Raw genomic sequence first — 25,715 nt, forward strand, 5'->3', positions numbered from 1 at the left:
TTTTAAACAGATTTAGAATAAAGCATAGAAAGGATGAAGTATATCTCATGGTGTACAGATGATAAATCAAACTTAAGAGTATGGGTTGAGTATTCCTTGTCTGAAATACTTGGGGCCAGAAGTGTTTTGGATTTCAGGTATTTTTGGATTTTGGAATATAAGCCTCTCCATAATGATATATCTTGGGGATGGGACCCAAGTCTAAACATGAAATTCATTTATATCTCACAAATACCTTGTACACATAGCCTGAAAGTAATTTTATACATTATTTTTAGTGCACCTGTGTTTCCACTGTGACATGGCACATGAGGTCAGGTACGGAACTTTCCATGTGCGGTGTCATGGTAGTGCTCAAAAAGTTTCAGATTTTGGATCATTCTGGCCTTCAGATTTTTGGATCAGGGATGTTTAATCCTAATAATATTTTTGGAGTAAGTTTAGGGGGAATCTAGGTATATTTAGTATTTTAAGTACATTTAAGAAATTTGGGGTATTAGCTTATCTATTTGCCTTGTGGTTGCAGTTTATAATAAACAGTTGCATAACCTACTTGGACTGGCAATTTAAGTTTAACAGGGTAAGAGGATTTTTATCAAAATTGCAAACACTGATGGAACATTCAAGAAAATTTGGAAGGTACTACAAGTTTAACCCATTAGATGCAGGCAGTATACTCTAATATTTAAGGGAATGATCTTTAAAGTCAGATTCACAGAACCTGAATCTCAGTTCTACCAATGACTACCTGCATGACTTTGGACAAGTGATTTAACTTCTCTGTGCTTCCATTTCCTCATTTGTAAAATGGGATAATGACAGTTCCCCTATCTCACTTTTTTCTTATAGTCGTGATTGAATGAGCTAATAGAGTCCTCCCTTGATATCTGCTGGAGGTTGGTTCCAGGAACCCCCGAGGATACCAAAACCTGCAGATGCTCAAGTCCCTTATATTAAATGGCATTGTGTTTCCATACAACCTATTATTATAAATAATCAACTCTAGATTATTTATAATATCTAACACAATATAAATGCTATGTAAACAGTTGTTATACTCTATTTTTTAGGGAATAACAAAAACTCTGTATATATTCAGTACAGATACATTTTCTTTCAAATATATATTTTTTTATTGTAAACAAACGGGATACATGTTGTTTCTCTGTTTATACATGGAGTAAAGGCATACCATTTGTGTAATCACAAATTTACATAGGGTAATGTTGTTTGATTCATTCTGTTATTTTTTCCCTTCCCCCCACCCCTCCCACCCTCTTTTCCCTCTATAGTCCTTCCTTCCTCCGTTCTTGCCACCCTCCTTAACCCTAACCGTAACCCTAACACTAACCCTTCCCACCCCCCATTATGTGTCATCATCTGCTTATCAGCGAGATCATTCATCCTTTGGTGTTTTGAGATTGGCTTATCTCACTTAGCATGATATTCTCCAATTTCATCCATTTGCTTGCAAATGCCATAATTTTATCATTCTTTATGGCGGAGTAATATTCCATTGTATATATTTATGCCACAGTTTCTTTATCCATTCATCAATTGAAGGACATCTAGGTTGGTTCCACACTCTGGCTATTGTGAATTGAGCAGCTATGAACATTGATGTGGCTGTAACTCTGTAGAATGCTGATTTTAAGTCCTTTGGGTATAGACCAAGGAGTGGGATAGCTGGGTCAAATGGTGGTTCCATTCCAAGCTTTCTGAGGAATCTCCATACTGCTTTCCAGAGTGGCTGCACTAATTTGCAACCCCACCAGCAATGTATGAGTGTTCCTTTTTCCCCACATCCTCGCCAACACCTATTGTTGCTTGTGTTCTTGATAATCGCCATTCTAATTGGGGTGAGATGGAATCTTAGGGTAGTTTTGATTTGCATTTCTCTTATTACTAGAGATGTTGAACATTTTTTCATATATCTGTTGATTGCTTGTACATCTTCTTCTGTGAAGTGTCTGTTCATTTCCTTAGCCCATTTGTTGATTGGATTATTTGTATTCTTGGTGTAGAGTTTTTTGAGTTCTTTATATATTCTGGAAATTAGCGCTCTATCTGAAGTATGAGTGGCAAAGATTTTTCTCCTACTCTGTAGGCTCTTTCTTCACATTACTGATAGTTTCCTTTGCTGAGAGAAAGCTTTTTAGTTTGAATCTATCCCAGTTATTGATTCTTGCTTTTATTTCTTGTGCTATAGAAATCCTATTAAGGAAGTCTGATCCTAAGCCGACATGTTGAAGATTTGGACCTACTTTTTCTTCTATAAGATGCAGGGTCTCTGGTCTGATTCCGAGGTCCTTGATCCATTTAGAGTTGAGTTTTGTGCAGGTTGAGAGATAGGGGTTTAATTTCATTTCTGATACAAGGTTGGTTGAACCTGCCAAAGCAAAATCTGCACATATGGAAGGCAGACTGTGTATAGAAAGTTCTAAAAGCAGGGCTGGTATATGCTGCCCTACACAAGTGCCTGCCATTCTCACAATTAGATCATCTAAGAACAACTCAAATACTTCAAGTGTTGCTTGTTAGACGAAGAATTTTAAGAGAAAATAAACAATTTATAAATTTGAAATATTCATAGCAGTTTAAATAAAATCACACACAAAAAAACTCCAGGTTACACTGACAAGAGTGCCGGCAGAAGGAGAGGAAAACAAAGCAGCTGTGCTGAGGTCAACAGACCAGAGACAGAGAGCCGCGGCCTGAGCTCCGCTGGCTCAGGCTCTCCAGAGGCCCACCACCCACCCCACCCTTGGCCTTCAGGAGACCCGGCCTCACAGTGCAGTCCTCTGAGCAGCTCCCTGTAATCTGACTGGATGTCAGTTACTTGCAGCCACCTACATCTCTCTTCAGTGTTGGCCAGGACTCTGTAGTGCCCAGTCCCGTATGCCAGCCCTGAGTCAGCCTTCACCTGCTGCCCCAGACAGACAAGGAGAGAAACTCCCTCCACCTCTCCTTTGAGAAACTTTCAGTGCAGGAGAGATAAGTGATTCCAAAATCTAAAACAAGTAAAGAGTAACGAGAGCTCACCTAGGAACTTTCAGGGGCACTAAGTGCTCAGAGAGAAGTGGGGACAGCATTCCCACCTGTGCAGATGACCTGGTTATCCCTGTGTCAAGTCTCAAAACTGTCTCCCCAACCCAAAGACGCGCAGAGCTTGGGAACCCTCTTCCTAAGTAAAGCCCTTGCGAAGACTCTTGTTTTCATGAGAAGTGACCAATATTCAACCACCTTGACCAATAAAAACAGTAATTTATATGGTTCATATAAAATTTTCATACTGATCTTTTATTTCCTTTTTGGAGTACTCTCAAGGAGATTTTCATTTAAATACCATAGGAATATTCATTGGAGAAAATTTTCTACATTCTGGTTATTACCAGGAGTTAAGTATTAAGATTCTTTGGTAAAAAGAGGTCCAAGTTCAAAGCTTCCCAACAAAGAAATGGTAAATATTCAAGCAGAGGGAAATGCTAAAAACCATGACTTTATCATTGCACACTGTATACGTGAATTGAATTAACACACTCTACCCCGTAAATATGACAATTATTATACATCACCAATTCAAAAAATAAAAGGGAAAAAAAAGAGGTTTAACTGAAGAATTGCTTTATTTTCAAATCATTCGCAGTTATATGCTTCCCTCTTGTGGTGGAAAACCAAAAAACACAGGATTTCTCAGCCCCACATGGGGGCGTGCTCACTGACCGGTGGCAGAGACTCCCGCCCAGATCAGCAGTCTTGCCCAACTCTAGGGGTCTCCCTTCACCAAGACTGCGATGGGCATCGTGCCCCGTTATGTTTTCTGGCAGACAATGGCTGGTCCTCTATCAATGCATTAAAATGTGGCAGTATTCCTGGGCTTTTAAGAAGAGGGACGAGATGGTGACATTATTCTGTCCATCTCATCATTAGAAAGTCTTTTCCAATTATATGGTCTGGCTGAACTGGGATGTCCAGTTCACCACATAGGAATCCTTTCTATGGGGTGTTTGTGAGCCTGAGTTTCTATAAAGCAGGAACAGTGGAACTTCTCTTAACAAGTTCTGGATGTAAATGAGGAAAGACAAGTAAAGTACCCATCATAATGTCTGATCCTACACTAGCCACTCCATGAATGTCATCCAAAGGACCAAAAATAGGAGGAGCTATTGATAAGGGCTGCATTCCTCTAACCCGTCTCCTGCGTTCAAGAGCAGCTGAGCCCAGGCAGGAAAGAACTGATTCTGCAGGCTGGCCTCTGGGAAAAATACTGTTCGCACTTCTCCAACGGGCCCAGCTCCTGAGAAAGGGAAAGGTGGAGAAGGGGATTTAAAGGTGAACGGAGCACAGTCCTGCTGTAATGACAGGGCCCTGGATCACACAGGCCTGGGTCTCAATTCTTCTAGCACTTTCTAGCTGTTATGGCCTCACTGGCCCCAGGACTCTTATTTGTAAAATAGGGACAGTGGCAGCTCCTAAAGGCTGTGTATTGGAGGAGATGGTCCAGGAGGTCCCGTCGGGCAGGACATTGTTTCCAGCTGTATCAGCGTTCACTCAGTTAATCTTTACACGACTTTGTAAGGCCAAGGCTGTTATTCTTGGCCCTATCTTAAGGATGGGGAAACTTGTGGACCCAGCAGTCCTGTCCTACCACTCCTGAGCAGACCCCTGGACACTGCAGGCAGAGACCAAGGAGGGGTCTTCATTGTAGAGCAATGTGGGGCAGAAAAGTGGTTTGTGGGAGTGAGGTGGAGACCAAAGGACATGAGAAAAAGAGGGTCACAGCAGACCTAGTATCCCTACCCCGTCAACAGTATCAGAGTGAGATCCACAAGAAACAACATAGCCACTGCCTTGTATTGTGTGTGTGTGTGTGTGATTTTTTTTTTTTTTTGCATCAGTAAATGTGAAACTTAAGTAAGTGAACTCTATGTATATCGTTTATTCTACCATATGGATTCAGGTCAACCAATCCAAGTAAAACAGCTTGCTCTAGTGAAGATATCAGGTCACGTGCAGATGTGTGACCTGTCACATAACCCACTGGTTGAAGAAAGAGTTGCAGCAAACTATAAAAGCTTTAATGCAGTACTGTGACCCAGTCCCCCACATGCAGTTTTTTAGCTTGCTAATCTATGTCTCCAAGACTCTCCCTTCCCCTTAAGGCCATGAGGCAATTCTTAAACTGGTCTTGGTTTGACTTTTATATAAAAGAAAGCCTGGAAAATCAGCATACTACAGTGATGCAGCCACATCAATGTTCATAGCTGCTCAATTCAAAATAGCTAGATTGTAGAACCAACCTAGATGCCCTTCAATTGATAAATGGATAAAGAAACTGTGGTATATATACACAATGGAATATTACTCAGCCATAAAGAAAAATAAAATTATGGCATTTGCTGGTAAATGGATAAAGTTGGAAAATATCATGCTAAGTTAAATAGGCCAAGCCCAAAAAACCAAAGGCAGAATGTTTTCTCTGATAAGTGCATGACAATAAATAACAAGGGGGTGTGATGTGGGGAAGAGAAGAATGAAGGAACTTTAGATGGTGTAGAGGAAAATGGGGCGGGAGGGCATGGAGGAAGGAAAGATAGTAGGCTGAGACAGATAGTATTACCCTGTGTCTATGTATGATTACATGAATGGTGTGAATCTACATTGTGTACAACCATAGAAATGAAAAGTTGTACCCCATTTGTGTACAATGAATCAAAATGCAGTCTGTAAAAATAAAAAAAGATTTTAATAAAAAAAGAAAGAAAGAAAGAAAGAAAGAAAGAAAGAAAGCCAGCCAGCCTGGGAATAACGTATAGTGATGAGGATGCAGAAAGGGAACTCCTATACACTGTTAGCGGAAATGTAAATTAGTACAGTCATTGCGAAGAGCTGTATGAAGTTTCCTCAAAACAAGAAAAGAATATCTACTATGTGATCCAGCAAGCCCACTACAGGCTGTACATCCAAAGGGAATGAAATGATTCCTGTACTTGTGTGTGTATTGCAGTTACTATTTGCAATAGCTAAGATAATCAACTGAGGTTCCCATCAGTGGATGAATGGATAAAGAAAATGTGGTATATGCACACAGCAGAATGTTACTCAGCCGTAGAAGAATGGAATTCTGTCATTTGTGGCAACATGGATGGAACTGAAGGGCATCATGTTAAGTGAAATAAGCCAGGCATAAACAAACACACATATTCACACTCATGTGCAGAAGCTAAAGAAGTTGAGCTCCTAGGAGCAGAGAGTAGCACAGTTGTCCCTAGAGGCTAGGAAGGGACGGGCTAGGAGAGGTAGATGGGTAATGGTTCCAATACAACCTTACACAGGAGGAGTAAGTGCTAATGCTCCACAGCACATGGGCAATCATAATTTACAACAATTTATTCAACGTTTTTTAAAGAACTAGAGAGGAGTTGGAAACTTCCCAACACAAAGAAATGTTTATGAAGGTAAAAATGGTAATCTACCCTGATTTGATCATTATACTCTGTAAACATGGATCAGATTATCACACTGTATCCCATAAATGCATACAATTATTATATGTCAATTAAAATTAAGAATTAACTGCAAAAAGGAAAAAGAAAAAAAGAAAGCCTCAGGGGTCAAGAACCTGCGTGGAAGCCTGTCACTGGCTGCTACCTCTTCTCCAATAATGCTGGCTAAGGCAAGGGCTAGTTTAATGCCAAAGGCTGTGGTCTTACTTTCCACAATGGCCTACTTGTTTTGTACTCGCTGTTCCTTCTCTTGGTGTTTTCCTCATCCCTGTCTTGACTTTGCCCTTGTTTCCTTTTTTATCAGCCTTCAGGATGTGGCTCAAATACACCTCCCCTGGTTTCCATCCCAAGGAGGCACTTCTCAGACTACATTGCAATGCCCACCCAGAGACTGTCTTGGGCTTTTCTGTGTGCACCAGATGCACAGCACCGTACTAAGCAAAGAGGAAACAGTAAATGTTCGAGGCATATAAAGAAAGCAGTCACTGAAATACTGTTCAGGAGAAGATCCTGGAACAAGCAGACCCAACAACCCATTTACCATAATCACTACCCTACAACCCTAAAGGGTAAACCTGGTGTGCAAACGCTAATGGTGAGATGGGTGCTTAAGCAACTCAAGGTCAATTCTGCTTACTTTTGGCTGCCTAATGTGTTCTTTTTAGGCAAGACAGCTGAGTATCAGGCAGATGATATATTACTGAAGACCTAATAGGTTCCCACCCCCCTCAGCCCCTGTGCATGAAATGCTCTCCATGAGAAGAACACTCCTATTCTGAAATTTATAGGTTAACAGGTGTGGAGCATCTTGAGAGGTCACTGGCAAAGCTGGAGAGAAGTGAAACTGAGAAGGCAGTAGCTGACTGGGGGACGCTTAGCAAGGAGTTAAAGTGTCTACATTTCCCATCAAAACCCCCACTGGCCCGGGGGGAAATCTGCTCTTTATGACTGTACACAGCATGTATGCAGGGCAAGGTGCTATGCCTTTTCTTATTATTTCCTAAACATACCTCTGGGACATATTATTTTAATTTCACAAATGAATAAAGAGTTCAAGCAATTTGCCCAAGATCAAACAGCTAATAAACAGCAAACCCAGGAATCAAACTCAGGCCTGTCTGACCATCAAAAGTATACTGCAATGAAATTCTAACATAAATGATGTAATTTTGGTATCTCACTAAGATCCTCAAAATGCACGACATCTGAACATTTTCAGTTACTCTTTAGTTCACCTGAGACTTTAGCACATGGACTTTGAGAGATGCATGATAAAACTGCATGTAGAGGCTTGTTTTTGACATAACTAAATTAGTTCAGTGGGTTGACTTTGATGACGCAATAGAGGAATTTCAAAAACAATCATCGCAACTCACATTTAGATTGCACCTCAGAGTTCCCAAAATCTTTCCATGCTTATTATTTTATTCAATTCTCACAAAACCCTCTGATATGGCAGGAATTGGAATTAATCCTATTTTATAGGTGAGGATACTAAGTTTTGGATAAGTTAAAGCAGAGTGCATGATAATCCACAGTACATCACAAAACTGAGGTTTGAACCAAAGTCTTCAATTCCAACTCATAACTAAAACTTGGTAAAGTTACTTGTTAAAATTCAGGGTGCCAACAAGTGGCCTGCCTTCCATGTGTCATTATGTCAGAGGCAGAAGCAGTGTAGATAATGAAGTTCTGAAACCTTCTCTTCAATTGTTATTAGTATCCATTTAAACAGGACCACAGAGGTACTGCCTAGAGGCACTGAGTAGTATGCACTCTGCCCCCCTTCCAACTCGCCCCTCCTACCTCTTCATTTTGCCTCATTTGTGAGGACATCCTTGGTCTTCCCTCCCCGATCCTGGTGCTCTCCCTGTGTTCCCCTCCATGCTAGCTACCCTGAACTCTCTTCCCCACAAAGTTATGTTCCACTCAGAGCCTGTGGTTGTGACCTTGTTCGGTAAGAGTATTTGCAGATCTAACTAAATTTAATATTGAGATGAGATGACCCTAAATTCAACAACAAGGTACTTAAAAGAAACAGAAGAGAAGACATACACATAAAGAAGGCCATATGAAGTCAGAGACAGAGACTGGAATTATAAAGACATAAACCAAGGAACACCTGGAGTCTCTAAAAGCTAAAAGTGACTAAGAAGGATGTGCCCCTAAAGCATGCACTGCTAACACCTTAGTTTTTGACTTCCACTCTCCACAATGTAAAAAAATTAATTTCTGTGGTTTAAGGCCCTCAGTATGTGGTCATTTGTTGCATCAGACACAAGGCATTAATATACTGGTATCCGCACCATGTTTGTGTAACTACACATCAATGCGCCCATCTCCTCTGCTAGCACAAGCATCCTGAGACCAAGACTTTGTCTTACTACCAACCACTTCGCACAATGTCTGGTGCACGCACAGTGTCTGGTGCACACACACAGAGTTCAATGCTTGCTGAATGAACAAATTCGTGTGTCCAAGTTTGCAGCACCACCAGCACACATTCCTTGTGGCTTCCCATCTACAGCACAACACTGGCTGGGCCAGCGAACCATTCCAGAGACCAACGCTGCAACATCCATCTGGAGCTATCCACTGCTAGCTCAAGACTCCAACCAGGGGATGGCCTCAAATCATTGGGCTTATAGTTGCGTTCTACAAACTGCCTGGCAGATCAAATCCCAGGGACAATATGTGGATGGAGACAGAAAGGGACATCCAAGCAGAGGAGGCAGCAGCAGACACAGAAGACCCTCACTTAGACCATCCCCCCACCCCTACACTCCAATGGCCTCAGAATTTGGAATAATCATAATAATAGTTAGAATAACCAGAATTGTCTATTTACTGAACACAGTATTATGGTTAAGTGCTTCACTAATTTTGGTTCATTCTTCAGTGAGTCTTTCAAGGCAGGTATTATTACTCTTTTTCTATCAAATCTACATGTGGGAGAACTAGCAATGCTGAACTGTGTGGTTTTTCTCACAGATTTGACCACAAAGAGCTTGGAGACAACTGTTGGCCCTGCCCAGAGAGGAAGTTTTCCTGATGGATGCCAATCTTACTCCTGAGTCCATCTGAGTTTTCTACATTTATTTCCCCCTTGTTTTCTTTTAATTTTTTCTTTAAAATTGTATTTCTTCTGGCTCTACAGAACACATTCTTCAAAGGCCCCATGGAGGCCACAGAACATATTTTATAATTAAATCAAAAGGTCCTTCTCTGTCCCCACTAAGTTATATTACCCCAGCTCCATTTTCTGGCGTCATTGCAACAACAAGACCCTCTTTGATTCAAGGTGGGCACAGGCTTAATGCTTGGGTTTTTGGTTTCAGAAGCTTAGAGCTGACCGGTCTCTCTCTTCCTGGGTCAGGGTCCAGTATTTACCCATCGGGTCTACTTCTGTTTAAACAAACCTCCCCATTGTGCACAGCTCCAAAATGCACAACCAAAGCACGTTTTGATGTTCACTAGAATGGAAGAAAACCGTATCCCCAGCCACCAGAGCAGACTGCAGGAGGAAAGCAGAACAGCAGCCTCCCTCAGCACGAGCCGGCTTCTAAGGCCCTCTCCAGGCAGGGTGCGGGAACGTGTAACATCCGGGAACTCGCTTGAAACAGTTATGCCAGCGCGTATGCATCTCAATGAGCGCTGTCTCTTTCAAAACAACCATCTTGGGAAGCAGCAAATTTATTCGAACAATGCTGACATCACACTCACTCTTCTTGGGTGAACTGTCTTTCTTTCCTGTCTGTGGCACTTTCTTTGAAAGTCCTCAGTCATAACGCATTTTACCCTTTGAGAATAGACTTGAACTTTGGGAAGAGACAAAAATTGGTCGGAGCCATATCTAATGAATAAAGTGGGTGATCAAATCTTGTTACATTGTTTTAGGTGAAAAATGAGGCATGACTATAAAATAATGTGACTGGTTTTCCTAGGTGACCCATAAACCAACTGGCTGAAAAATAATTCCCACGGAGGAATTTCAAAATGCTCTGAGCACTGGATGCATCGCTGGAGTAAGTGCACAGTTCCCAGGGTGGCCATTTTGTAAGGTACAATACTAATTGGGATATATAAGTTCAAGTATGTTTGTGAAAAAAAAAAAAAGAAAAGAAATTTGATTGCTTACACTCATGAAAATGAAGAAGCTACGCTCCTAGAGAAATCTCTCCCTTTTTTTTTTTTTTTTTGACAGCCCGGTCTGCTTTAGACAGGGAGCCTGCTGAGAAAAACAGACTTATCTCCTGTAGAAAGCCTTTACTGGCCACACTATTTGCGCACGCACACACACACTCCCATCCCAGGCTGGCCCTCAGCTCCCACAGGTATTTTGTTGTTGTTGTTGAGTGTTAGTTTGTATAGTACCTGGTGGTAGTGTCTGTTTATCATGTCTGACTTTTCCCAATTCAACTGGGATCCTTTGAGAACGAGGACCTCTTTAGCTCTGTACCTCCAATGCTCAGGATGGTGCACATGGAAGCATGAACAGTAATGTCATTTGGACCTTGAGTGTTCCCGGGGGGCAGGCACTATTGAGAATGTAACCTTTCAGAGCAGAGGTCTCATGGGAGGTCTTTAGGTCCTCGAGGGCATGCCCTGGGGGTGGTTTGTGGGACCCCAGTCCATTTCCTTTTTTGTGCTCCCTGATTTGTGATGTACATGGTTGTGCTCTGCCATATGCTCCCCCTGCCTATGATGTGCTATCTTAGCACAGATCCAAAAGCACTGGGTCTGCCTGATCATGGCCTGAAGCCTAAGCCAGAATAAACCTTCTCACTTTATAACTTAATATCTCAGGTTCTGTGTTATAGCAATGAGAAGCTGACTAAAACCAAGACCAATTTCACTGCTCTTCACACAAATGCTTTACCTTTGTTACTCATGTTCCTGGGGCTTTATGTGCTCTATGTAACTTCCCCTGGCTAGCAATCAAAACTGGCCATCTGGTTCATGTAAAATTCACCCACACGAATTTAGATACGGATAGTAAATCAATGATCACTTAAAACAAAAGGGGTCAGGGGAGCAAGGAAGATTGACTGCTCATATATGGGGGCTTTTGGGGGGTCATGGAAGTAGTCTAAAATTAGATTGCGGTGATGGTTGCATAACTTTATGAACACACTAAAATGTACTGCTGGGCAAGCACAGTGGTACCTGCCAACAGTGCTGGCAACTTGGGAGACTGAGGCAGGAGGATTGCTTGAGCTCAGGAGTTCGAGGCCAGCCTGGGCAACAGTGAGACTCGGTACCCCCTGCTGCAACCAAGACTGAACTGTACATTATTAAATGGGTTAACTGTATTGTATGTGGATCATATCTCGATAAAGCATTTAATTTCAAAGGTCTCCCACGGTGGGAATGTTTATGCCTTTGTTCCTTTCCCAAGGTGGTAGTTGGAATAATTGACAGTCACTCTCTTCCAAAAATCTAGTTAGCTATATAAAATTAAGTTCTGCCTCCTCTCTGTACCACTTGAAAATGACTGAGTTACTTCCACCAAACTTGGAAGATAATGTGATTGTCGGGTTTTCTTCAAAATCAATTGTCCCCTTCATTTACCTTGACAATCCTCTGTGTTTAGTATGTTGTTTAACACCCAACACAAAGTAGGTATTTCCCAGCTTCCCTGGTTGCTAGAGGTGACCTTAGTTAAGCTTTGGTCAGTGGGACATGAATGAAATTGATAGGTGTAATCTCTTCCTCTCTCCCCACTTCCTATTGGCTAGAATGAAGTATGGTGGTGGTCAGCATCTTGCATGGTTTGCCACTGATTAGAGTAGCACTGTACAGAAGGCTGAGCAAAAAAAGCAATGTGTCCATTTGCATGACAGAGCCACACACCAGCCCTGGACTATCCACATGCAGCCCATGACCAGACCAAAAGGGTTCGATTACTATAAGCTTTTATTTCAAGTACCATATTTTGGAACTTTGTTACAGCAGCCAAGTCTACATTTTAACTAACAAGAAAAAAAGTTAGCCAGGTGTGATGGAGCATGCCTGTTATCCCAGCTACTCAGGTAAGAGGATCACAAATTCAAGGCCTCGGCAACTTGGCAAGACCCTGTCTTAAAATATAATAAGAAAGAAAGGGTTGGGGATGTAGCTTAGTGGCAGAGCACTTGCCTACTAGGTATAAGACCTCAGGTGTTATCTGCACCTCTCCCCTGCCAAAATCAGTACCAAAGCAGAATCTAAAATACCTGGCATCAGCATGTCTTTTATGCTGTGACAAAACTGCTTCCTCTGACAGCTTGGAAGGCAGACCACTGAGCAACCAAACCTGTAGCTCAAGGTGAATGGCTGGGAGAATTCAGAGTGTGTCATTGGCTACTTCTTGCCACAATTCAGAGAGCTCAGGCCAGGGCTGGCCAATTAGCAGGCAGAAGTGGAGGAAGTTATGACTTTGCTGAGGGAAGTTTTCTTTGACTGTGGTCTGCAAGCAATGTTGCCCCTAGTCCAGTACTTGGTGACACTGCAGAGTTGAGACGACAGCTATTTGTGTTCCCAAACTAAAACAGCTACACATGAAGCAGCCGGCTAAGCAGAAGAGGTTGTGTCAAGTCTGCCTCAGGATTCCCTGTCAGACAGTGGCTAGTCCACCAGCAAATACAAAATGATGAATACTGACCTCTCACCCAGAATGTCCTTTCCTGTTGTCCCAAGTGGCCATTGGCAATGGAGAACCAAGGCAGAGGCCAATAAGCAAGTCAGTCAGTTTTCAGGCTTCAAAACTCTGTGTAGCTTAGAAACCTTACCGTGGTTCCCAGCACATGGAGTTGATCGATCACACTAGGCCAGACGCCTAATGAGTTTGTGAGGAAACTAGCTGCACAGGAAGGACACCGTAAGCCTAGTCTGCACAATCAACCCGTCCTTCCCCTGCCCCCGGCTCTCATCAACAGGAAGCAGGTTGCAGATGCTGTGCAGCCCCCAAAAGGGCTTTCAGCGCCTCCTCTTCAGTGTCCGTGACTGTGAAGAGAGGACAGATATGGAGAGTTCCTTCCTGAGGCAGAACCAGCGCTCTCTGTGGACGTACCCATTACCAGGGCAGGGAGTCTGCTGCTGCCCTCCAGCACAGTGTGACCTCTATGGCCGGTGGCTGCTGTATACACATGACTATATAGAACTACACAGAACTAGATCTGTGTGTGTGTTATGTAGAGATAGACAGACAGACAGACAGATGGTGGGGAGGAGGGAGCTGATAATTTGCCTTTAAATTTATTGGACTTTGAACCACAAGGAGCCACACACGGCCCAGATGGAGAGAAGTATACCCAGCACCCGGGACTCACAGACACTGAACTGAGTGACCAGAGGAATGTGGGATGCCTCCTCTCTGGAGGAGTGATGTGGTTTTGGGGGTGGGGAGGTGGCAAGAACAGTCGGCATAGTTATCTGCATGGCCAAAGAGGCAACTAACAAGGGCAGGGATTTAGAGTTTTCTCTCTCTTTTTTAAAGTAACAGAACCACCCATTTTAGCTGGTCACATGCTTTCCAATATAAAGTCTACCTTTTTCAGCCCTTCTTGCAAGTAACTATGGCTTACATGTTAGATCCAGCCAATGAATTGTCAGCAGGAGTCAGGTGATTACTTTCCAGATTCGAAGGGCGAAGGCACTTTGCCCCATTGCTATTATTTGAATGAGTGTCCCCTGAAAGGCCCATGTGTTAAAGGCTTGGTCCCCCAGTCCATGGTGCTATTGGGAGGTGGTGGAACTTTTAAGAGGCGGGGCCTAGTGGGAGCTTTTAGATCACTTGGGGTTTTCCCCCAAGGGGATAGTGGGACCCTGCCCATTCTTCTTCCTCTCTTTTGTGCTTCATCATGAGGTGAGTGGGCCTTTTCTAGCACATGCTCTTATCATGGTTACTTTAGGCCCAAAGCAATGGGGTCATCCGGTCATCAACTAAAACCTCCAGAACAGTGAGTCAAAATAAACCTTTCTTCTCTTTATGTTTATTAACCTCAGGTATTTGTTAGAGTAATAGGAAGCTGACAAACACACCCATCTTTTTCTCATGCCCACAGGATGAAACATGAATGTGGTGCTGGGGAGCCATCAGCAACCAGGTGGGCAAGTGCAATCCCTTCAAGACGGTGAAGCTCCTAGAGTCAAGGAAGCTGGCTTCCAACACCACAGAGCTATCACACTTGTCCCAGACTGCTTACAACAGACTAGTCCATGAGGGCGAAAAACTTCTGAGTTATTTGATTGTTGTTTTGAGTCTCTGTTACAACAGTGCAGTCTATATAATTATACAAAGTATCTGACTTAAAATACATGCTACATGGCGAATGCTGAATTCAGTTTGGGAGGCACCTCAAAGTGTTATCTTCCAGAGCTGATGAACAAGCTGAGCTACAAAGGGAGGACAAGCTTTGATAGAGAAATCTAGCTGAGATTTCAATATAACCCGGGTAGAAAGTCACAAGTGCATCATGTTCCAAGTCACATGTGTTGAATTACAACTGAGATGCTTCTCATATGTACAACTGAGTAGTAGCAGGCATTTGCAATAGTCACATCAGACAAGTATTTCTCTTGCACAAACTTAATTATATATAACTGTCAGGCAGACAAAGAGGAAAAGAGTGAAATTTAAATAGCACAGGCAATTCTGCTACCTTTCCACTCAACAACCACATGCCTTGCTCCGTCCTAGATTGCACACGTCTCTCAAAGTCTGAGCAGCTCGCTGTGCCAAATGACATTCTAGAATCTATAGACACACACATTGTGTTGTACATGTTCTTCAACGTGATAATTTACATAGGGATTGTAAGGGCGATTTTGATTATCCTGAAATATCATCTTCATTTCCAACTCCAGAATCCAATCCTTGGCAAATGCGGCTTCCCTATATTAGATGGAAGATAGGCAGTGATTTGTTACTGCTGATCCCACCTGGTCCTAGGACTGCAGTCTACTGGCTCAGCTCTCACTTTTTTTATGGAGACCATGAAAGGAAGAAAAACAGTTGTGCCTTGATGTGGATTTTGCCTCTTATTTTACACTGTGATTCCATAAGCTGGTTTTAATTCATTCCAATGGTGAGAAAAGTAGCTTCAAATCAAGTGGCAAGAACTACACTCCATACTAACTGCTTCCTTCCCTGCTTAACCCTTCACCCAGCTTGGCCGTACTCGACTGTAGAGGAAATGAAGCAATGCATGCAGGAATATCATGTAAAATATCAAACATGCAGTGTATTTTTAGGTGTGCTTGCCTTTTGTAAATTCTGAAACAAAAATATAAAGTTGGGGGGTGTGGCACCTCTTCAACAAAAATATAAAGTTGGGGGGTGTGGCACCTCTTCAACAGGTCAAGCTCTCTCACCTCTGCTTCTCTCTGGAACATTCTCCTCTCCCCTTCAGGTCTGGGTCGAGTGGGCACTCCTTACCTAGGTCAGCTAAACCTCTTTTCTCTCCCTGCCTGCCTTACTCACCCCAAACAGCACTGGTGTGCCCCAGCAGTTGTTGGTTTGTTGTCTATGACCCACCAACCCTCAAACATGAACCTTTCAACCTTAAGTCCCAAGTGGTGAGGACTGGGCCTGTTTTCTTTTCTGCTCTGTCCCAGGACAGTACAGTTGAACTATCTGGTGTGGATCCCCAAAACGGCTACTGCACCATGCTGACTGAGCCCACTGAATTCACACCAGAGAGCAGCCATTTTAATTCACTCCTGAGCAACAGAGGTGCTTGTGAGCAGGCTGGAGTACAGTGCAGGGGCCAAATATTTGGTCAGGACTTCCATTACTTACCCTATAACTCTACCACTCAGCGACCTGATAGGAAAATACACCTTGTGCTGGATCACTTGCACTCAAAATAGCCAAAAACAAATTCATGCCATTAGCTGCCAAAATAAGCCACCTGGTATGTATCTATAGGAAAACAGACCTCACCCTCCCTTTGTGCCATTAACACCAGTTTTAAAAGAAATCAGACTTAATTCTGGGAAGATTCTTCTAAGGTACAGATGGGCATATCAACCCAACATGGTATAGATTGGTAGTAGTTCCCCAAGTAATTCCATTTGGGATCCTCTTGCAAATTCACAGGACTCACTCAACGTTAAAAACTCTGAAAGTCATAGTTAACACTGCCCAATCTAGTTTCCACAAACTTTAACTGGGATATTATAACAATTCCCAGAAATACTTGCTTTGAGATACATTTATTCATGGAAAAGATCAACTGGATGAAATATCAGAAGACCAAAGATCCAGTTCCAACTCCACTAATGGGCCAGACAAATCAACCACATTTCATCTATCACATTTCATCTTTTCAGAAACACTTTGAGGTACTGGTTGAGTTAGTCCATTTTCTGTTGCTTTAATGCAACACCTGAAGTTGGGTACAGTATAAAGAAAATAAGTTTATTTAGCTAACAGTTTTGAAGGCTAAGTTTCAAACAGCATTAGAAGGCTCTGGAGAGTGTCCCCTAGCAGCACCAACTCATGGCAGATTGTATCATGGTGGTTATACACACAAGAGGAAGATCAAAAGGCAAGACAGCAAGTCAAGAGCAGGAGAAAGAGCCAGACTTCTAACACCCACTAAATCCCACCTCTTAAACATCCCATGACTTCTTTTTTTTTTTTTTTTAATATCACTGCACCAGGAACCAAGCTTCCAATCCATGAACCTCCAGGGGACACACCTAAACCATATTCAAATCATAGCACTCATGAAGAGGAGAATGGAAGGAAAATGTTTCCAATATGAAAAAATAATGATAAAGGGGATTAAAATTTTATTGGCGTGACTTAACTGGCAGTCCCTGTAGGGTTTCTTCAGGGCTGTCTTTACGCCTCAGGTCTCAGTTCAGTGGTGACTGAGAGAAGCAAAGGGAAGAAGGACTTTTAATTGTTGAAGTTAAAGTAAAACAGAGCAAGCAAACGCCCCCTCCCTCCAAAAAATCTCAGCTTACATCTATTTGCACAGCAAAAGGAAAGGACACATTCTTCTTACCATTTTAAACCATCCCATAGGGCTACCCCTTTGCAATTCTACTGCCCAAATGACACCAAATGAGAAGTTGCAAATCCTCCCAACTGAAGCCCATACTGAGCTCCTAATAACTTATTTTACCCACTCAGCAGCCATTTTTTAAAGGTGGATCTCAACTATGAGCACAGTTTCAAAGTCAACAGAATGACGAGGTATGTCTATGGAGACTTCATAGGAACTTAGAGGAGAATAAATGGATCAGTTCAAACTTTTCTGCTTTGGAAGTGTTAGGGCTGGGATGGAGTTCCATGGTAGACTGCTGGACTGGCAGGCACAAGGCCCTGGGTTTGATTCTCAGTACCATGATAAAGGAATAACGCAGTGGGGCTGGGGTTGTGGCTGTGGTAGAGCACTTGCCTGGCATGTGTGAGGCACTGGGTCTGATTCTCAGCACCGCATATAAATAATTGAATAAAATAAAGGTCTATCAAAACTAAAAAAAAAAAAAAAAAAAAAAAAAGAAATAACAGAGTAGGTCACTTGAAGTCATTCTGCAAATTCATCTGAAGTCTGAAGGGGACCACATTATGCTGCTGTGGCAAAAAAAATTTTATTTTGGGTTGAAGGCACTTGAGAATAGCTTCTTACTAAACTCTCTCCTCTATCTTAAAAGCAGGGCATCCCCAAAGAACTCAATTGTCATAAATCCCCCTTCCAGGAGATTCACAACCAGGAAAGATTAACTTTTAGTACTTAGGGCACTGTCACAAAACTATCCTGTTTCCCACCTATTCTCTTAAAGGCCCATTTGATTTTCCCAAAAGTCATGCTGTCCAGCAAGTGCCCTCCTGCCTCCCCCCTTCCTCTAATAACATGGTATATAAGCCACAAATTCTAACTGCCTCCAGTCACGTTTTTCTGTGAAACTCCACAGATGTATTTTTGTTGCTAATCCATCTTTTATAAGTTTAATTTGCAGACCCCCAAATATTTAACCTAAGAGGGTCGATGAAAAGTGTTTCCTATACTTTGAGTCCAAGACAGAAGTTTATTATTAAATATTTAATCCAAGATGATTATGCCTCTTATTATCCTAAGATCATGTCTAATACAATAATACTTATACTCTATGTAAGCCTTCATAATATCTTCATAATATATCGGGACCCTTCATACAATGAAACTGCACTGTGTTTATTTTCTTGGAGCATACGTTTACAATGTTAAATGAGTGAATATGCTTATCCTCTATTAACTCTCCCTCTGCCTGGACGTCTTTCACAGATCTGTGCCTGGCTCCCGGCTTCGCTTCACTCAGGTCTCTGCTCCCATGAGGTTTACCAGAGAGGCTTCCCCAATGACCACACTGAAGACAGCAGCTCACCCCAAAATGTTCTCTCCTTGCACCAGGTTTTATTTTCTTCAGAGAATTTCTCTTTATCTGACATATTTATCATCTGTCTCTCTCAACTACAGTCTCCCAGCTCTACTGCTGTGTCCTAGTACGAAGAACAGCATGCAGTAGGTGCTCAATATTTACCAAATGAATCATTTTTCCAAAGACAGTCTCTCACTCTTCCTTATCTAGTTTTGTTTACCAAAAAGGCTTTAGTTTGAACAGTCTCTGATGTTCTATGGGCATTAGATTTAAGAAAGGAGAAAAAAATTAGGCAACAAAATTAGTAAACCAAGAAAAAGCTCCCAATTTGATTTAAAGACTTTCTGTAACCAAGACTGTGCCTGGCTCCGAACACTAGCCCTGCCCCTTCCCTCTTCCTGGCTTCTTGCTGCTTCCCTCTCCTCAAAGGTGGCCCCCCTCTTCGCTTTGCATACACTCCTTCAGGAGCTCAAGTTCCACCTCTTCTTTCCCGGGTCCAGAGTGTTCTCCCCCTTCTCTGACCTTAGTGCTTTTCGGACTTCTGCTCTTTCTGTGCATATGTATTCCTTGTGTCTCATCTCCCTGCAAGGACTGTATACTCCTAGATGAAAGAGACAAATATCTTATTCATGCTGGTGTTTATGCTGATTCAAAATCAGAAAGGGAGAACAATCATTTAAAAAATTATCATAATTAAAAAACCTTTTTAAAACATGGAAGTTAGAGCATATTAAAAAGTGACCCAAAGATATTTCTCTGCCAGGTCCTCCCTGTTCAGGGATATCAGATTTTAAGGGGAGCAATGTGTCTCCTCTACCTAACACCAATTACCTAAGACTCCCTGAGCTTTCCCTCTTTTGCTCAGTACTCTTCCCTGTCCTTCTCAGAAGATTTTGTGAACTGTACCCAGAGATAGGATCCTTCACCAGTGCTTGCAACTGGGCCTATGAAAGTTCAAAAGAGTAATCCATCTCAACTGGAAGACAGTAGAGTTCAGATTTTCTAGCCCTCTCCCTTACAGTTCCTCCATTCTAAGGTGAACTTCTCAAAACCCCACAAGTTTGGTCTGAGAACATGAGACCTTAAATCTCTGCACCGAGTATTTGAGGTCCATTTTAATGCAGGCAGCACTTAATGCTAACAGGGGCTATTTTACTTAATCCAGGGTTCTTAACTCAGGATGCTTAGATAACACCTGCCCTGCTTGCCAGAAGGTCTATGAGTAGAATTCAATGGGATCCCTGAATGTGAATGGCAAGACAAATAAAACATTTTTGTTTTCACTAACCTCTAATTGAAATTTAGCATTTCATTCCATTATAAATGCAGGAAGCAAACCACATTATTATTTCTCTACTACTACTACTACTAATAGTATTGCTTCCTGGGACTTTATCATCAGTAGAAATCACACTACAGATTATCTCAACTTAATGAAACTGCAGATATTTCTAAATACCATCTACAATCATCCCTGCAAAAAAAGAAGCACATACATATTTTATCACAAATTTGTTTTTTTAACTTTTTAATACTTTTATTTCAGTATAATTTTTGTTTCCTTTAGGATCCTTTGGGTTTTGTTTTATTCACTTAAAATTATTCTGAAATGATCTCAAAGGAGTAGCAAAGGAGTCCAGGGCAAAGAACCCCTGGGAATTGATGAAAACCCCACTTACTTTCAAAGTATCTAATTTATTTTTCAAAGGATAATTATCCTTTGAAATATCGATCTGTTCATTTACTTATGAATTTGAACTCTCCCCAGTTCCTCCTATGGGTCACTGGCAGATCACTGGGCCCAGAGTGGTTCTTAGAGACCAGGAATAGTATGAACCAAGGAGTCTGCACTGAGCTTCTCTTGTACTTTCAGTGGCTCCATAAATTCCTTCCTCACTTGGACTAATCCTATTAGGTTTCTGTCACCTGTACCCTGCTGGTTCTACATGGAATCCCTCTATATTAGTTGGGGCTACTAAAGGGTTGCAGGCAGGTGAGGGGCAATGCTGTTATGTATGGGGGCAGGGATAATACCTGCTAATAGCAGAACACTGATCACACAAGTGTCATTCCAACTGTTTTTGTTGAAAAGGGGCTGCCAGGTAATGTTTCCTCTAATCCTCACAACAGCCTCTCTGGACATGTATTATCATTCCTAACTTTAACAGAAGAAGAAAAGAAGGCTCTGAAATTAAATAACTTAGCCAAGAGAACAGTACCGCGCTCCCATTCTGCCGGTTCATTCTGCCCAGAGTTCTTCCCCTCTGGCACATTCACCTCCTGCCCAGAGCATCTAACTCCAATGCATCTTTACGACTCAATTCAACTATCTCCCTCCTAGGAAGTCTTCCTCACTTCGCCTTCCCCTCCCAGGGACAGCTGCCTCTGGTCTTGCCCCTCAATATCTGGCACTTACCTCCATCACAACAGCTAACACACTACACTGTGTGTGTTCTTGTCCACCTACCTTTCTAGACTATATCTTCCCTGAGGACAGGGGCATTTTGTATCTCAAGTACAATGTCTGATACAAAGAAAGCACATAATAAATGTTTGATGAGAATAAGTTTATTGGTTATCAACTATATGCCAGTTTTAAGTTAAGTGCTGGAATACACAGGTCACTCACAATCAAGGGCAAATGAACATGAATTCATAAGATGTTATACTGTCCCATGTACTGCAGACATAGCAGGCTTTCTGTATATCAGGCTTCCAAATCCGGATTCAACCAAACACAGACTGAAAACATTTAGGAAAACAAATAGAAAGTAATACAAATAAAAATACAGTATAAACTATTTACATAGCATTTACATTATGTTATATATTTTAATTACTCTAGAGATGATTTTTGCAAGAGGATGTGTTTTGGGGTTGGGTGTGTGGCTCAGTGGTAGAGTACTCATGTAATATGTATGATACCCTAGGTTCCATCCCTAGTACCACCAAAAAAAAAAAAAAAAAAAAAAAAAAAAACGATGTGTGTAGATTATATGCAAATACTACCCCCCAAGAACTCTTTAGAGACAGGGTCTTGCTAAGTTGCCCAGGCTGGCCTAGAAGTCGTGATCCTCCTGCCTCAGTCTTCCAAGTGGCTGGATTACAGATGTGTACCCAGCACTATCCCACTTCATACAAGGGTCTTGAGCATGTACAGAATTTGGTATCCACAGGGAGTCCTGAAACCAATCCCCCAAGGATACCAAGGACAACTTACAGATAAAACATAGATCCTTTCTAAAGGAAGCTTATTCTCCAGTAGGGGTCTGTGACATATAAACCGATTGTTCACTGGCATCTTATTCATCTGTGCTGGAGATATCCATGGTAAAGGAGCAGTTAAGCACAGGAGAGCAGAGGAAGGCCTGTCAGGGAAGGCCTTCTGAAGATACTGTGTGAAGTGAACCATACCAGGAGAAAAGAAGTAGCAAATTTAAATCCCTGGTGGGTAGAAATATGAATGAAAGCAAAGAGCAGTAAGCTAAGGACAGAAATCTAGTGAAGAGCCAGGGGGTAAGTAGGGCAAGCAGTCCCTCAAGGAACTTAACAAAATATTCAAGTAAAAGTAGGAGAGTGGTCAAAGCAAAGGAGTAAGATCACTAAGAATGCAAAGTCAGTTGGGCAGAAGGTAAGAGAAAGGTCATGATAAGATCTAAAAGGGTTTAGCAACCAGAGAATCACTGGTTCTGGCAAGAGCACTTTTAGTGAAGAGGTACAGGAGGCAGAAGCCAGATTGCAGTGAGATGGTTAATGAACGGGAGTCAAGAATCAGAGATGGTTTAAAAAGAAAAAATCAGAGATGGTGAATACAGAGAACCTTTTCAAATGTTGATTAAAAGCAGGAAGAGTAGCAGGGCAGTAGGGTAAAGAGTGATAAGGTTTTAAAAACATTTTTGCAGTCTTAACTAATTCATTCCTTTCCACCCCACACTACTCCCAAGTGGACAGATTTCCATATGAACCCTAAAACTCCCATTATGCTCTAAGTTCCTTAGAGTCAGGTCTTGTGCCTGAATCATCCTTTCATTCTACACATTTCTCCCTACCAAGGCTCAATATCTGCTGAATGAATGAAGTGCAAATTTGGCACAAGTGGTCACAGGGCAATGAAGAGATCCACTGGGGATGCAGCTATTGCTTTTTCTTCTCCCATGGAAATCTGTAATTGTCTGAAAACTCAAAAGCATAGAGAAAACAAATCAAACTTCCCACACTGATGTTTATAAATGTCTAATCAGGGAGGCAGGTGCAGATAGGGCCCAGTTTAGACTCTGGAGACTAGAAAAAAGAACTTTAGATTCAAGGGTGCCTCTGTTCTCAGAAGTTGCTCAAGTCCTTGGGATTTGCAGTTCTGTATTGGATTCTCAGTGCTGCCATTGTAACTTTTGTAAATCATTGTTGTAATTCTTGTAAATTAATTTTTTTTAATGCTGGGCACCAAACCCACATTAGGCAAGTGCTCTACCACTGAGCTATACCTTCCAGCTCACTTTTCTTCAAATATTTAACCTGCCTAAGCTTCTAAGTTATCATAGTGACTAGAAAGTACCATAAAAGAGCATCTACCTTAGAGGCCTGCACAATCGGGTAAATGAGGCTCCGCAAGAGAAGTGCTAATCATGGTATTTGGCAAAACAACTCACAATGTTAACAAGAAAGAGTATCACTAAAATGACTAAAAATATTACTAAAGGGGATGGGTTCCAGAGAAGTTGGATATATGTCAAAATCTTTTTATAAATACAGAAAGAAAATTTGCTCCTTATAAGAACTCCTTGAAAGTGTTTTATAAAAGTGAGTGGAGGGTGGGGGTTGTGGCTCAGGGGCAGAGCACTTGCCTGGCATGTGTGAGGCCCTGGGTTCGATCCTCAGCACCACACATAAATAAATAAATAAAATCAAGGTCCACTGACAACTAAAAAAATATTTTTAAAAAAGTGAGTGGATAACCCACCCCAAATTATCCACTTTACAAATCCACATTTCATTCATTAGATTTATGGAAAAAGCACTTTTAAGGTTTTACTTCTCCAAGTGGACCTGCCCAATTAAGTCGGTTAACGTTCCTTGGCTGCGGGGCGGAACCAAGGTGTTGCGTTAATTTCCTGGCCTGCCCAGACTGTTTGCATAAGAGCGCCCTAGGGTATGTTGTTTCTGTTTTAATCAATATTCAGCTCCAGTCCCCTTGGTGGAGCAGATCCAGGGCATTGCCCGGCAGAGACCAGCCTTTTCGAAAGCCTCGCGCCCCAGCAAGCAGGCACAACACGAACTAGTGGTTGGAGAGGGAGGCTTGGCACCTGCCTGCTCAGACCCGCTGGCCTAACGCCCCCGGGGGATGGGTGCTCTTGCCACCCTAGCCTCAAAGTGCCAGGCTCTGAGCCAGCGGGAGGCGCCAGTCCCGGACTAGAATAGCAAGCCACCATGGCGAGGCGAGGGGGTTCTGAGCAAGGCGACGGCTGTCTAACCTTTCCCCGCTAAGGCCACTGCGCTCCGTGCTGTAACAGTATCTCCCGAGGCTGCAAAGGTTAATGTAAATGTCAGAGGCCTCGGGAGCCGCAGGGAGAGACTACCTCCAAGAAGGCGGCAGAAGGGAGGGGCAGCCGGGAGGGTCGGGCCTCCCAAGGTCAAGGCGGGCTCCCCACTCACACGTCTCCCCGCCCCAAGGAGTCGGACAAGCAGCTCTGCTTGGCCCAGTGGCCACTTCCCCGCACCGCGCCCGGCGACCTCCATGGGGCCTCGAGGCCAGAAGAGCCCGCGCAGAGGCCGCGGGGGTGGAGACTGGGCGCCGGCGCACGGAAGTGGCCGAGCCTCCAGCGAGACGGGCCGGGGCCCCACGTCGCGCACGCACCCCGGGCGCATGCCCCGAGGAGCCGCCGCGCCCCTTACCCCGTTGGCGGCGGCGATGCGGACGATGAGCTGGATGGCCTCCTTCATGTAGAACCTGCCGTCCCCGCCCACCACCAGGGTGGCCTCCTGCCGCTGCCCGGGCTCCACCGTGGAGATGATACTCTGGATGAAGTTCTCCGCGTAGTTGGCGTTGCCCTGGAACACCCTCACCCGCTTCCGCAGCCCGCTCGTGCCCGGCTTTTGGTCCGGGTACGCCTGGGTCTTAACAGTGACGATTTTCACCATGGTGGCGACTCGCTGCCTGGCGCTGGCGCGGACACTGCTACCCGAGGGGCGGCCGCGGCTGGGGCTGCAGTCGCTCTGGGCTGAGGGCGCGGGCGGGTTGGGGCCACGCGGGCTCCCTCGGCCGCGCTGGCCCTCCTCCTTAAAGGGACAGGAGACTGGACGCTCCGTCCACCGCCAGCCCACCTCCCGGCAGGTCGGGCAGGGAGGGGGAACCAGGAGCGCGCAGCGCCGGGGCTCGGGCGGAGTGGGCGGAGCCGCTCTGATTTACCCTCCCCTGGGTAAACCAAAGAAATCCGCCACTCCCCGAAATGGAGAGGCAGAGGTTGGAGTAGGGGCCCCGTCTTAGGGCAAGGACGTGAGGCGGGGTGGGTAAAATGTAAGAGTACAATGTAGTGATTTCTTTTGGCTTGATTAGTGTATCATGTATAAATAACTTTCTGGAAAACTGTGCTGAAGGACAGAAAAGCCAATCTCAGCTGGGTTCCATGACTCCTTATTCTTTTTATTCCTCACCCAAATGTGAGGGCTTTTGAGTGCAAAAAGGAATCCAGCTCAGAAAATCTCATTCAACTTACTACTTTCCACATATTGAAGATGGACCACACTATTTCTGTACATATTACAAATAACTAGGATTTATTGCATGTAATATTTCTAAACCTTAGTACAGTTTTTAATTTTCCCGGTTTTTTGTTTATAAAAACGAAATTCAAAAAATGT

General features: G+C 43.2%; 1 protein-coding gene across 1 annotated transcript in view; it reads right to left on the minus strand.

The window, feature by feature from the left end:
- Pgm1 (phosphoglucomutase 1) overlaps positions 1 to 25,184 on the minus strand; it is a 64,133-nt gene extending 38,949 nt beyond the window's left edge. The window contains exon 1 of the mRNA XM_047555551.1: positions 24,750 to 25,184. Within this exon, the coding sequence (XP_047411507.1) occupies positions 24,750 to 24,995 (246 nt within the window). The 5' untranslated portion in view covers positions 24,996 to 25,184. The remainder of the gene's footprint in view (positions 1 to 24,749) is intronic.
- Between the last annotated feature and the right edge of the window lie 531 nt (positions 25,185 to 25,715).

The sequence above is a fragment of the Sciurus carolinensis genome, chromosome 1 (genome assembly GCF_902686445.1).
Source record: "Sciurus carolinensis chromosome 1, mSciCar1.2, whole genome shotgun sequence".
NCBI lineage: Eukaryota > Metazoa > Chordata > Mammalia > Rodentia > Sciuridae > Sciurus > Sciurus carolinensis.